The sequence below is a fragment of the Salmo trutta genome, chromosome 26, assembly GCF_901001165.1.
Source record: "Salmo trutta chromosome 26, fSalTru1.1, whole genome shotgun sequence".
Classification (NCBI taxonomy): domain Eukaryota; kingdom Metazoa; phylum Chordata; class Actinopteri; order Salmoniformes; family Salmonidae; genus Salmo; species Salmo trutta.
Window position 1 is genome coordinate 4749283 of NC_042982.1, and position 13351 is coordinate 4762633.

Genomic DNA, 13351 nt, shown 5'->3' on the forward strand with positions numbered 1-13351 from the left:
AATCATGACAGCAATGATAGTCAGAGGGAATTGGCTAAAGCATGTAGAGGCAGATTTAGACCCCCCCCCCCCCCCCATCGATCTGGCACTGTGCCACCACACACACACACGCAAGGACCAAGGGCTTGGCTTGGCGGCAGGGAGTTGCCATGGCGACTGACCCCGATTCGCCTGGCTCGCCTGTGTTGTTTTCCAGTTCAGCGGGGGCGAGGAGGAGAAGATCAAGCAGGCGGTGGGCACGTTCTGCAGCAACCAGCCCTTTGCTCTGGAGCTCATCAAGAGCAGGCAGAAGAAGGACTCGCGCTTCACCTCCTTCATGCAGGTAAGTGGAGGAATGGAGGAGAGAAGAGGAGGAGATATGGACAGGGGGGAGGGCAGCGCAGGTACTGGAGTGCACACACGGGGCTATTGGGCACTGCCTGTTACTTGAGGTTTAGGTCAGGTATATGACTATGTAATCAACTTGTGCAGATTGTACAGTACAATGTATATGACAGGGAATGGGATGTATGAGGGAAGCTTGTGTAGTTCAATGGTAGCATTTGAAAATGATTTGTTCAAATTCATTTTAAGTAAATTAAACGTTGTAGAAAGTAACCATTCAAGATGTAGCTCTGTTAAAGCCACAGTCACTGGTGGGCGAAGTATATACATGAGCGAGAAGGATACATTGTGCCTGTTTTGTTGCTCTTTTCATCATTCCTGTGGCCTTCTTACCTAACTTCACTGTGCATTTGTAGGAGGCTGAGAGTAACCGACTGTGTCGAAGACTCCAACTGAAGGACATCATTCCTGTGGAGATGCAGAGGCTCACCAAGTACCCTCTCCTACTGGAGAACATCGCCAAGTACACAGGTAGGCCACACACACACACACACTCCTATGCCTCGTCCACTCTACTAAGCCAAGCTGCACTGTACTGGGCTGACTACACACCCACCATAGTTGCTGGAACCATGCAAGTTCAAGAATGTGAAAATGCATACAAATACATTTATTTATTGAGGCAAGTCAGTTAAGAACAAATTCTTATTTTACAATGACGGCCTACCCTGGCCAAACCCTCCCCTAACCCGGACGACACTGGGCTGATTGTGCGCCACCCTATGAGCCAAAACAGTACAGGTTCGTTGTGTTTGGCATGATAATGTAAAAAGGGTATTAGACTCTGACAATGAAGTGATGGCACTGGGCTCGATGCAGACTAGGCCATCACAGTGATGCAGGGCAGCGCGCTTACAGTAGCGTTAATGATAGCAGTGTCGTTCCACTGTGGTGCCCCAGTGACCACCCTTTCTCTCTCTGTGTGTGTTTGCGCGCCTGTGTGTGTTTGCGCGCCTGTGTGTGTTAGGAGCTGCCAGCCCAGCGCAAATGAAATCTGCTCTCGGTTAAACTGAGATGATTATTTTGGCATTTTCCGAAGTCGGTAATGCACATTTTGGGAGATGTTCTCGCATTATTTGGGTCCCATCATTTTTAATCTTGGCTCTGGTTTAGTTCTCCCTCGCGGAAATAAAATGCACTAAACATAAAGTAGAGCCAGCTGTTAAGGAATGTTAATGACCTCTACTTGGTCTTCATTTCCGGATATGATCGGCTGCTAATGGGTGCAGGAAAATATCCATTTGCTGGGCAGTACCCCACAGAGGTGTTTATTTTTCAGTTTTTCTCCACAGAATCTTCATTACCCTTTCTCTCTTGTCATTTCAGATGACACCGTGGAGAAAGACAAGGTAAAGAAGGCAGGCGACTGCTGCAGGAAGATTCTCAACCACGTCAACCAAGCGGTGAAAGAGTCTGAAAACAAACAAGTAGGTGTGATTTAGCGTCATCTGGGAACGGCGGGTACGGAAGCACAGCCTATCCCCCTCGGTCTCCCACATCTCCCCTGTCTCATTTCACCCCTGTTCTGCCTAGAAGGCTTCTCAGCCACTCTGAAATCTGTCCTCCCACTGTTTCTCTTAGAGCCAGCAGAGATGATGGCAGGTGATTTATTGCAGAGAGAATATGGGGTTTGTGTCTCTTGGTTAGTCTAATAGTGCCTGTAGCAGCAGAACATACAGCTTATGGCTGTTTTTCTGTGTGCCTATCTTTCTTTCTCTTTTTCTCCCTCTCTTGTTCGCTCTCTTTCTCCGTCTTTCTTTCTCTCTCTCTTTCTTTCCACAGAGGCTGGAGGACTACCAGAGGCGGCTAGACCTCTCGTCTCTGAAGCAGACGGAGAACCCCATGATTACAGAGCTCAAGGTGAGGCGATCTATAAAGCATTTCTCAAAGCGTATTAGTCTGCAGACTACCCACAATTGACTTGAAGCAACATTTTTGCTTCAGTTTCTGCGAGGGAGCCACTGCAGTTATTAAAGGGGGAATTTTTTGTTTAAATGTCAGCTGGTAGTGCTTGAAATTGGACTAGGTCATGCAGCTCCATTCATTGGCGTGGAAGAGTACCTGTTTCCAAAGTGAAAGTTAATGGGGATGTGACTAGCTGGGTTTATTTGTTTAATCTGACCTTTGACCTTAACTCCCTCCACACTCAGAACCTGGACCTGACCAAGAAGAAGATGGTCCACGAGGGACCACTGTCATGGAAGGTCAACAAGGACAAGACTATTGGTACGCTTACGACTTCATCAGGCGTTTATGTGGATAAGTAGGGCCGGGAGGATTTTCCTGACCAATGTGATCCAACCGGGGAAAACTCTTGGCCCTAGTTGTACACTACAACTGCAAACAGGGCCCAAATTAATTTCATGTCAGTTCATGTGGTTAGGAAAAACTCCTGGCCCCTAAGATTAACCATATGTAATTCTGTGATTAAATCCCCTCTTCTTCTGGTCTCAGAGCTGTACACCCTGCTCCTAGAGGACATCCTGGTGCTGCTGCAGAAGCAGGACGAGCGGCTCGTCCTCAAGTGCCACAGCAAAAACCTGTCTGGCACCGCCGACACCAAGCACATCTTCAGCCCCATCATCAAGCTCAACGCGGTGCTGGTGCGCTCTGTGGCCACAGGTGAGTTACCATATAGATGCAATCATACTATTAGTTTCCCTGACTAAGATGGCCGCCCTGTAGTCATGCTACCATGGAATGCCAATATCCATTCTAGTGTTCTATTGAAATCTGTTTGTTAGATCCAACCTTGTTAACACAATCACACCCTATCCCCCTATATAGTCCACGACTTTTACCAGAGCCCTATGTGGCAGCCCTATGTGACTGTGGTCAAAAGTAGTGGATTATATGGGGAATAGGGTGTGATTAGAGACGCAGCCAGGAGTCTGACCCTGTTTTCCTGCTATTCTCTTTCCCAACAGACAACAAGTCGTTCTTTGTTCTCTCAATGTCGGACAACGGGGCACAGATCTACGAGCTGATGGCCCAGACCGTATCAGAGCAGAGAATGTGAGTTCTCCTGACACTGTGATTGTCATTATAACCACTACTTAAAAACCCCATTTAATTCACTGTAGGTAGAGTAGGTAGAAGTTGGCCCTAACCACTGATACAGGGTCAGATCTTTTTCTTACCTGTCTTAATGGTTAAGGTTAGCAATGCAGTTAGGGTTATCTGGTCTGAGGTAAGGGACACTTTTTATCCGCAGTCTACTTGCCTCTGTCTGCCTGTGAATTGTTATCCTCCCTCCACCAGGTGGCAGCGGCAGATCACCCAGAGAGCGGATGCCATGAAAGTGAAGCCACACAGCGGCATCCACTTACCTCAAACGGAGTAAGTTCCTCCTCTCAGTATAAAACGTCTTTGGTGTCTTTTTGGTTTTATTCATCAGCAAATGTATTTCATGATGACCATGACTTTGCTTCTCCTGGTACTGACTCTGTGTTCACTCCCACTGTGTCAGTGGAGAGAGAGACGGTGTGGAGACCATCGCTGCAGACGTAGCCCGACTCAGTAAGGACCCGGACCGCATCTCCTCTGGAAGCAGCCAGTCTATAGGTAATTAAACTAGCACCTCACCTCTCCCGTGTTCCCCCGTCTAGAGTGATCAGTGTATTTGACAACTTTTTCAGTAGCAGTTAGTGACATTGCGTAATGTGCAGTGGAGGCTGACATCGCTTTAGAATCGCGGACGGGCTTATTTCAATTGCTGGAATGGAATGTATGAAACTGACTTGATGTGTTTGATACCTTTCCATGGATTCCATTCCAGCTATTACGTTTCACCCTCCACCAGCCTCCACTGGTAACATGCTTCACTAGTATCTAGATTGACCGAAATGCACGTAAAAGTGTCCTTGTTCTCTCCCCCTAAATAAAGAGTGCAGCGCTGCCTCTGGTGGCGTGATGCAGACCTCTCTCCCAGATGCCAACGCCTTTGTAGGACTCAAGCCTGAAGAGGAGGAGCCCAGCCGGGAGGAGGGGCTTTACGGGGACCCAGACCTTGCAGATAGGCTGCCCTTCCGCATGGCCGTAGACGGGCTCAGCGAATTGGATGGGCTGGGCGTCGGTCCTTCTAGGGCTGACGATGCCTTAAAGACATGTGAGTGAAAGGACATCTGCCTCAATCATCAAGATTGATTCTATCCAGGAAAAACTCTAGTTAGAGTTATATTAACCCGGTCAGGCCGGTTGGTCAGGCCGGTTGGTAAGGGATAGCTCTCCGCCCTAAACAAAAATTACATATATAGATTTTATCTGGTGGGGAATCAATTCATCTAGAATCACACAGACTCTCCTCCATTGGTCTAACCGTATCTGTCTCCTCTAGTGTCGGCGCTGAAGCAGATCCTGGTGACCCAGCTCATGTCGCAGGAGGACGGTGAGTGTGCCGGGCGCTCCTCCTCGGGGGGCGGGCGTCTTCTCAGGACCACGTCCCTGAGGACCCCCGTGGACAGCCGTGCTCGGGTGGCGGTGCAGAAAGGCTCTGGGATGTGCACCCAGGCCAGCCACCCTGAGGACCCGGCTCAGGACCTGGTGTCTGGGGACACGGGTTTCTTTGAGTCCCCCGAGGATTATGGTGAGCTTGCGGTCGTGTGTGAGTGAGCGAGAGATTGCACATTTTTGTTCTAGCTCAGCACCAACACACCTGATTCAACCAACCAATCTCCCAATCCTTGCGTTGAATAAGGAGAGTGTTAGTGCTGGAGAAGAACAGAAATAGGCACTCCTGTCACCTTTGGGTTCCCCGGTATTAAAGAACCCTGTGCTAGATAACTCTAGGTTTGAGGACCTCCAGTGTGTAGGTGTGCTGAACAGCAGGGACTCAGCTTGATCATATTCATTAGGGCACCTTGTAGCAAAACATTTTGCGACGGAAAACAAAAATGAGCGTTTTTCTTTTCTTCCTATGGACAAGTTGTTTCAATCCGTTTTCATCCCTTTGGTGCCTAATGCATTGGGCCCTGTTATTGCGTCTCCCAGCAGGGTACCTGGTCCTGGAGGGCTACGGGGGCTCGGGGGAGAGCAGCACGGACGATGACCTCCAGGCCACCGGGAAGCAGCTGAGCGCCTCGCGGGGCTGCGGGGCAGGAGACTCTGGGATCAGCCTGAGGTTCTCCTCTGCCTCACAGGCAGGTAGCATCTCCAGCTTTAGCCGACAGGTCCTGTCCCACCTCCGCAACCTGCAGACCAACCTCAACCACCTCAAGGTACGCACACATGGTTCAACCAACCAATGGTTGGTTGGTTGGTTGGTTTGTGACTGACTGACTGACTGACTGACTGATTGGTTGACTGGTTGATTGACTGGATGATTTGCTTACTGAATTGTTGGTTGGTTGACTAACTTTTGACTGACTGACTGACTGACTGGTTTGTTGATTAGGTGACTGCTTGGTTGGTTGACTAGGGGACTGGTTGGTTGGTTGACTAGGTGACTGGTTGGTTGACTGACTGTCTGACTGGTTGGTTGGGGGGGGGGGTCTAAGCTAACATGGAATTGTTTTAAGATGGTCATACCAAGGATCATTTAGCTATTTGATTTTAAGACCCCTTAAGGTATCAAAAACAAAATATGAAACATTGAATTTGGCATTACTGCTATTAGCCGTTGAAACGCATTTTATAACAGATTCACTACACGGAACAACAGATGGTGGCAAAAAAAAATCTAAATTAAGTTTGTTGTAAAGTGTCTGTCCTATATCTGAGACTTATAAGGTCAGGAAACTATTTAAATGTTGTTTTTTTACATGTTATTTATCCCCTTATTTTAGTTTAGTGTCTATCTCCATATATACTTCCATGATTATTTTTTTTTACTGGTACCGGGGACCTTCAGACAAGTCTTGTGAGGCTTGTGGGCGTCCTAGAGCAAAACAGAGGACACCATCAAGTCTCAGATGTCCACAAAGGGGTCATAGTGTGTAGCCCAAATTGTTTGGACACTACACACAGAAGTTGGTAGAATAGGCTGTACCGACTTCAGACGAGTCTTGTGAGGCTTGTGGGCGTCCTAGAGCATCTCACCTTTCAATAGAGTGGTCATAATAATTTTGTAGGCCAAACTGTTCGGACGCTAGACACGTGGAGATTTGTGTATTATGTTATTATGTCCGCGGGACAGTGAAATTGTAGGATAAGGGTTAATTAGTAACGTTGATTGTACATTTTATGTTCATGCGTATCAATTCTGATTGCGGACTGTTCCCTGCTTGTCTGTTTTCTATCAGGAGGTAGAGGCCAAGTATCACAGTCTACTACGCCAGAGGCCGGCCAGGTCATCGACAGACACGGACATCAACAAAGGTAAACATGGCTCTAGTCTTAGGGATTTCAGTGTCTGTGTTTATAAGAAAACCCATGAGCATGTGAGGCGTGACAGCTGAGTTATTGTTTAAGGTCTGACTGCCCTGGCCCTTTCTGTTATTATCTTGTTCCTAGATAAAAGATAGTCGTGGAACTTCAACCCCTTCCCAGGCCTCTGCATCAGGCCGTAAGGGAGACGGTGAAGGTGGAAGGGTTGATTTCTTGCCTCCCTGCTGTCTCGTTGACCTGGATGTCCTCTTAGCTTGTCCACTCAACTGCTGAGTACCCTCTTCCTCCTCCCCCTGTGGTTCTCCCCGAGAGACTGAGCATGAGCGAGAGACAGTTGGAGGAAGGGGGGGTTTCTCTGGATTTCTCCTCCCGCCCTCTCCGTCAGCACAAGGCAATCAGGGAAGAGGGACTGTCCCGAATCCAGCCACCCCCCGCGTGTCCCCACTCCAATTGCTGTGGGTCGCCCTGTGCCTCCCCTCCCATTTCTCTCTACTCCTAGTCATCCCTGCAAGAAAGAGAACTATACCAAAATGTACAAAGCCGTGTGTTTAGGATATATATTAAACACACAAAAAGAAGCGACAAGTGAAAGGAACATTTTAAGATAATGTATTATGTTTTTTTTTTTTTTTTTATCCCATGATGTATTTATTTTCTCTCTTGTGTTTTCCCATGTTGCTTGCATGTTTTGTTGGGGGCCATTTCGACCTCCTTTTAGGCTGCTCCACCCATGTCAGTGGGCACACGATCCTATCCCTAATGAACACAGGAATAATACGAGTGGGCATAGAGTTGCACTTTGTGTGGAGCACCCCATAGGATGGTGTTTAAGCAGCATGGCAAAGTCAGGGGCTCTGTCCTGATCCTCAGTGCATTTTTACAACTGGCTAAAACTCATCCCTCCTCCTTCTGTTTGGTAATCATGTCTGGTTTCCCTCCCTGTGCTGCCCATGCTACCGCTGATGTGCCAGTGATCTGACAATTCTAGCTGATAATGTCATAAAGTTCACACACAAACTATCAAGTTGGAAGGTTATGCATAACTTTAATAAAAAATGCCATGACACATTTCTAAACCTAAACACAGTTTATTCCTTTAGTCCTGTTCTCTTTGCTTAGGTTTTTTCCCAATGTGGCATTGTGGTCAGAAATGGGGATAGACTTGAAATGTTCTCACGTTCCCTTACTTCTAACCCTGTAGATATATCACTAAAACTATTTGATAAACAAGATGACAAGATGGACAGAAAGAAACACCGAGTTACTTGGACTGCAGGACGTACTTCCCTGTGGCTGTGGGAGTTTTTTTCAGCACCATTTTCCGTCGGAGTGAGAGTGAGGTAACAATTGGAGGACAATGGAGTTAGCCTACTCATGAAATGTAACCATCATAGTAAACGTACAGCCTTTTTCACTACAGTTTTGCTCAATACTGACCAATCAGGTAGGTAGGTGAACAACATAGTGCAGCCTATGAGTTTGACCATGCAGGAACATGTTGCTATGCTTTTGTTAGGTAACTAACTTCGGTTATCCCATATACAGTAGTTTTCTATTTCTCAGATTTCAGCTCTTTTTGTTTCGTTGTTGTTGTTGTTGTTGTTGTTGTGCTATTACATGGAATGGATTCAGCAATACCATGACTTACTTAATAACAAGGCAATCACGTTGTCCTTTTCCTCCTATATGAAGATTCAGTCACTTGACAAATGCCAGTAGGGGGCAGGCTTTTACCATCTACCAGATAGACACAAGGAGGACCCACCCTGAAACCTGCAGTGACATCAGTTTTCTCTGTCTGAAACAAGGTGTTCTTTTGCTGCTAGATCTGTATCTAGTCTATCATTATATGATTCAGGTCAAAGTATCAAATTCCATTTTTTCTTCAGGCATCTGTCTGAAAGCTCAGTTACTGTCTGAAAGGTTGATGGCTAAATATACCTGAGAGAAAAGGCCATTGTACCCTGTTAATGCAAAGCAATGTAATGTCTGAAGAACTAAATCTGCTTTGGAATTTGACTTATGTAGTTATCAAGGGTTTCGAGTTAAATCTATGCTTGACAGTGTGTGCACATTACTTGACGCTTTTACATCTTCTTGCTGGAGAGGACCGACAGAAGCCTCTACAAAGGGTTAAGCTCTAATTAATTATCCTTTGAGTGACACATCTCCTGCCTCTGCCTATCCTCCTGAAGACATTCTGCACCGAAATGGAGACCAAGAAGAGAGGGGTGGTAATTGATTGTCACACTTTCCACATGCACCTGTCAATTACCTAATTGAAGTTCTAGACAGAGGCGTGCTCTGTCACATCTCAGTTTGAGCTACCGACAAGCCCATCGTTTTTCCTCATTCTGCCAATGTATAAGATGGAAATAGGATCTATGACTCTGATCTATGAGTAAAGGTGTGTTCGAGTGACTGTTTAGTCTAGCCAATAATATACAATTGTATTGTCTATGTAATTTCCATGCACCACCTTTGCTGCTTTAGTTATTTTACAGAAGAGTGAAAAAGTTTCCTGCGAGGTTTAATGCAAGGAGATTTGTGTCTCCTTGAGTCTCATCTTGACAATATTAGGAATTTTTCTGCAACTTGACGCTCAATGTCACCGAGAAGGTTTGCCTGTTTGTGACATTCAGGTAATTGTGGTGCTTTAAGTGTGGCTTGATTCTAAGGATGTTTGGCGATATGACTCACTTGACAGGAGACGTGTGTGTGCGTGCGTTTCCACCAGGAGTGAAGCAATTTTCACTTCGGCAACTGTGTGAATATTATAGATGCGTACATACCCACAGAATAGACACATACAAGTTCCACCAAGGCCATGTGTTTTAAAAGCATTGCCTCTGACCCTGGTGTGACATTGACATTCATTCCGTCATTCATTGTCACTTGACAATGACAACGCTCAATCTACTGCATACATGCAGCAGTCAGCCACTAAGAACTTGTCCTAAAGAATGTTTATAGGCTAAAAGCCGTGGTACAATCTCATGTTTTTGTATTATTAGAATGACTTCACTCTGGTTAGAGCAGTGCTCATCAGGGACAGTCTTTCCAACAATATTTAGTAACCTTGCACAAGAGAAAGAAAGCTTCTCGTACAAGTGATTGCTGGCAAAAATAAAACGTAGATTTTAAATAATTCAGGCATGTAGACGGTAATTAATGGCACACTGCCTTTGTAGGTCTTTTTTTAAAGTGTTTGTCTCGTTTCTTTGTACATTTCCTTGTGTTCAGGCACCCCACATCCTATTCACTGTTAAACATGTTCATATTTTGGTAACACTTTACTTGCTTCTAGGTATAATTCTTTACAATTTGTTAAAAGCATGTATGAGCCTTTCTAATGTCGTGTAGTGTAATAAGGTGTGTATAATGTGTTGATGTTTATAAAAATGACTACCTTGTATCTAGATCTAACACCACTGACCTTAAATGTTTACAAAGTGACCAGTAAACGAAAGGTTGCTTCTTCGAATCCCCGAGCCGACTAGGTGAAAATATGTCGAGCAAGGCACTTAACCCTAATTGCTCCTGTAAGTCGCTCTGGATAAGACCGTCTGCTAAATGATTTTTTATTTTTTTTACTCAATACCCCAAAGACACCAATGTCAGATTGATCACACTGAGGATCAATACGCCCCAAAGATTGATGAATCTTTCCTCTGCACACTGGAGTAATCACACATCAATCAGTCTGTCACTGTTGCCGTGGCAGCTCAGAGGTATTTCGTCATATCCAAATCTATGTCTCCCCTAACAATGGGATTCGTTGTCCACAGAGTGGAACGGCGGGTGTCAAGCTCCCGACCTATTCCCCTCTGGATTTGTGGATACATCTCGTTGTTTGAAAACGTACAAAAAAAATAATCCGTGAGGGGTGTGTTGACGTCAACCGCCTATATAATGGAGAGTAAGATGCTCTGCTAGCCTCATGAATATGCATAGATTGTCTCGAATTTCAACAGGGAATACTGATCATTTTTTCTCAAAGTTGCCGGGATGTCATGTGCATCACACTTATATCAGTACACTTGTAACAACCTAAGCATTACGAAACTTCTATTAGATCAAATAATCAAAAAACATAGCAAATAAATCATGTTTATCTTGACTAAATTTGACACTCATTGCCCTCCATACAAAAACTCACCTCTTTAAAAGTAATTAAGGATCTGCTTTTGGGCAGAAATAGGGCTCTTGCTTTGCCTCCCTCTGTCCCCTAAGTGGGCGTGGCCCAGTAGATATCAGGTGGCGAATCACCATGTGTTTCCTGTGGGGTGGAGATGACATCAATGTTCTCGTTGACTGGTGAGTGGGAGGGATAATGGTGTTTTCAAGACAACTAGGACCTCGGAGGAAAAAACAAGGTCAAATCATGACGGCAGTGGTCTTCAGGTAGGAAAGTTGGAGCTCTAGAAAGATGCCATTGTTTCCGAAATGAAATTCAGAGTTGGATGACCATTCAAAATATTGTTTTTTCGCCAAGTTCCCAGTTGTCTTGAACGCACTGAAGTTGGAAGTCAGAGATTTCCGAGTTCCGAGTTGTTTGGAACACTGTATGAGCCCTTAGCTCTAGCTCAATCAGCTTTCCCCACATCTTTGTCTCCTCAGAACACATTGGACAAGAAGATCCAATGTGATGGACCTTGGACCTCCAATAAGGTGGAGGAGGATGCGAGGAATCGCAGAAAGACAAATTGAGATTGAGCCCTTGTCTTGTTACCACACCACATAGTGATGAACAGTCCAGGCGGATACCTCTTCCAGGGCTGTGGGTAGGCTGTATGCCATGAGGCCCCTAGGTTCAATCTGCTTTGACAGGAAGACCAAAGGAGATCTAGGAGGATATAACCTTCAGGGCCTCCTTTTCGAGTGTGGCTTCTCACGCCACTGAAGCAGTATAGAAATCAATGACTCTTCCCAATGCTGGTGATTACAGTGAACAAGGAGGTGTCGAGGTGCGCACATGCCGGTGTGGGTGCAGTTGTGCAAATGTGTGTGTGCGTGCGTGCATGTATATGTGTATTTGGTTATAAGAAGGAGGCTGTGTCGTCAGGCCAGCTCAGCCTTGGATACTCTTAGCTTCACACCTTGGCACAACAAATCAATAATGTATGCGTGTGCGATCGTGTTTGGGGGTATAATTAAGCAGCCGGACAGCTTCCTCCGTTAGCGATTTCTGTTGCGTTGTTACACATTGAGTTAAACAGTGCTTTGGCTGTCTAATGAAATTCTCCCATTCAATTGACTCCTCAGTCATGTGACAGGGGTCAGGAGGACTCCATGGCGGTGCCCTTGGAGTTGGTGATTGATTGGCTGTTTATTAGCTACCACACTCCGAAGGAGGGATAGAAAACTCTTGACTGTGGCCCAGTCAGGTGGACGTGTCCCTGTGTAGAGAAGAGGGCAAGCCTGTTCCCTCTCCACCTCCAAGGTTCCGGGTACTTGGCTGTAGATAAAGGAGCTTTAATGCATGGCTAGAATCTCAAGAATTACTGGGGAAACCTGGTCAGTTCAGGTTATTTAATCTACCTGGAGCGCCTTGTTTCACTTTGCTCTGGTCCAACCGAGCTGTGATCAATACCGGTCAGATGCTAATGTCAACTTGGTCAAGAATCCATCCAGAGAAAAAGAGGCCTGGAGAATAACAAAGCCAAAACCTGACCGAAATAAAAAAAAATCACTCTTTTGTTAGCTTGTCTGCATTCTCCACAACCCCCCTGCAGGCCAGACGTTAAACTAGTCATTTGGAACATTCAAGAGGATCTCCTGCTGACCGGTTTAGCACATCTGACAGTGTCCTGCTGGCGACCAGAAAAGGCAGCCGATCCAGCGGTGCATATAATCCTCTGGGCTAAAGTTAGAGGTTAAAGCTTCCTCAGGCACTACCACCACCACTTACCTAAAGTTCAACCCTTTGGCTGGGGAGGAAATGATCCCAGTCAAGGGTTGTGATAATCCCACACTCACAGTTAAACCATCTCGCATATATCGGGAGTGAGAAGGCAAGGCCTGTAAGAAAGGGTGGAAGGCATACAGTGTATGTAGACGCATTAACATTTTCACCCATGCCATGCACTGGTTTTTGTATTGTTAGGGGTTAATAAATATTAACTATTCTCACACATATCCATATTATATAGGCCTATTCATCTGATTTCCTCTCATTTGTTGTGCATTGAGATAGGGCCTAGTGGAGTAGGGAAGCTTTTAGCATGGTCTTTGTTTGCAGTGGTCTCTGTGTGCGCTCTCGTTGATAAATGCTTGCTTTTAGCTTATTGTTGTTGCCGGACTCTCTCTTATGGACATCCATCCACTGGTAGAAGAAGCCTATCACTCTATCTGAATTGCCTTTTGTGCCATTCTAAGTCCCATTCTAAGTCTCTCTCCAGAAACTGCATGTTTGAGCAATTGCCAAGCGTATTTCGGTATCAGTCAAACATAGCACAAATATTGTCCATGAAAATGCTCTCCATATTTTTTTCATAGCACCAGCATGAGATCCATCCCGGTCCTTTTTGAAACATCTTATTTAGGTAGTTGCTGATCTGGAATGGATGTTTAAATCTCCACCTGATATGGATATGCACTGATGGCTCTTCCACTGCCTGCCAGCCGTCAAGATGCGGTGGCC

The 13351-nt window shown here is 45.7% G+C and overlaps 1 protein-coding gene across 4 annotated transcripts in view; it reads left to right on the forward strand.

Moving 5' to 3' along the window:
• Window positions 1-7790, forward strand: part of arhgef12a (Rho guanine nucleotide exchange factor (GEF) 12a) — a 73660-nt gene extending 65870 nt beyond the window's left edge. For all 4 annotated transcript variants that reach the window (XM_029714462.1, XM_029714465.1, XM_029714464.1 and 1 more), the window contains 14 exons: window positions 197-322; window positions 741-855; window positions 1711-1811; window positions 2167-2244; window positions 2535-2610; window positions 2839-3006; window positions 3312-3399; window positions 3646-3723; window positions 3854-3948; window positions 4271-4492; window positions 4721-4969; window positions 5374-5600; window positions 6624-6699; window positions 6835-7790. In XM_029714462.1, coding sequence (XP_029570322.1) covers window positions 197-322; window positions 741-855; window positions 1711-1811; window positions 2167-2244; window positions 2535-2610; window positions 2839-3006; window positions 3312-3399; window positions 3646-3723; window positions 3854-3948; window positions 4271-4492; window positions 4721-4969; window positions 5374-5600; window positions 6624-6699; window positions 6835-6845 — 1710 coding nt within the window. In that variant the 3' untranslated portion in view covers window positions 6846-7790. The remainder of the gene's footprint in view (window positions 1-196; window positions 323-740; window positions 856-1710; window positions 1812-2166; window positions 2245-2534; window positions 2611-2838; window positions 3007-3311; window positions 3400-3645; window positions 3724-3853; window positions 3949-4270; window positions 4493-4720; window positions 4970-5373; window positions 5601-6623; window positions 6700-6834) is intronic.
• Window positions 7791-13351: the final 5561 nt, after the last annotated feature.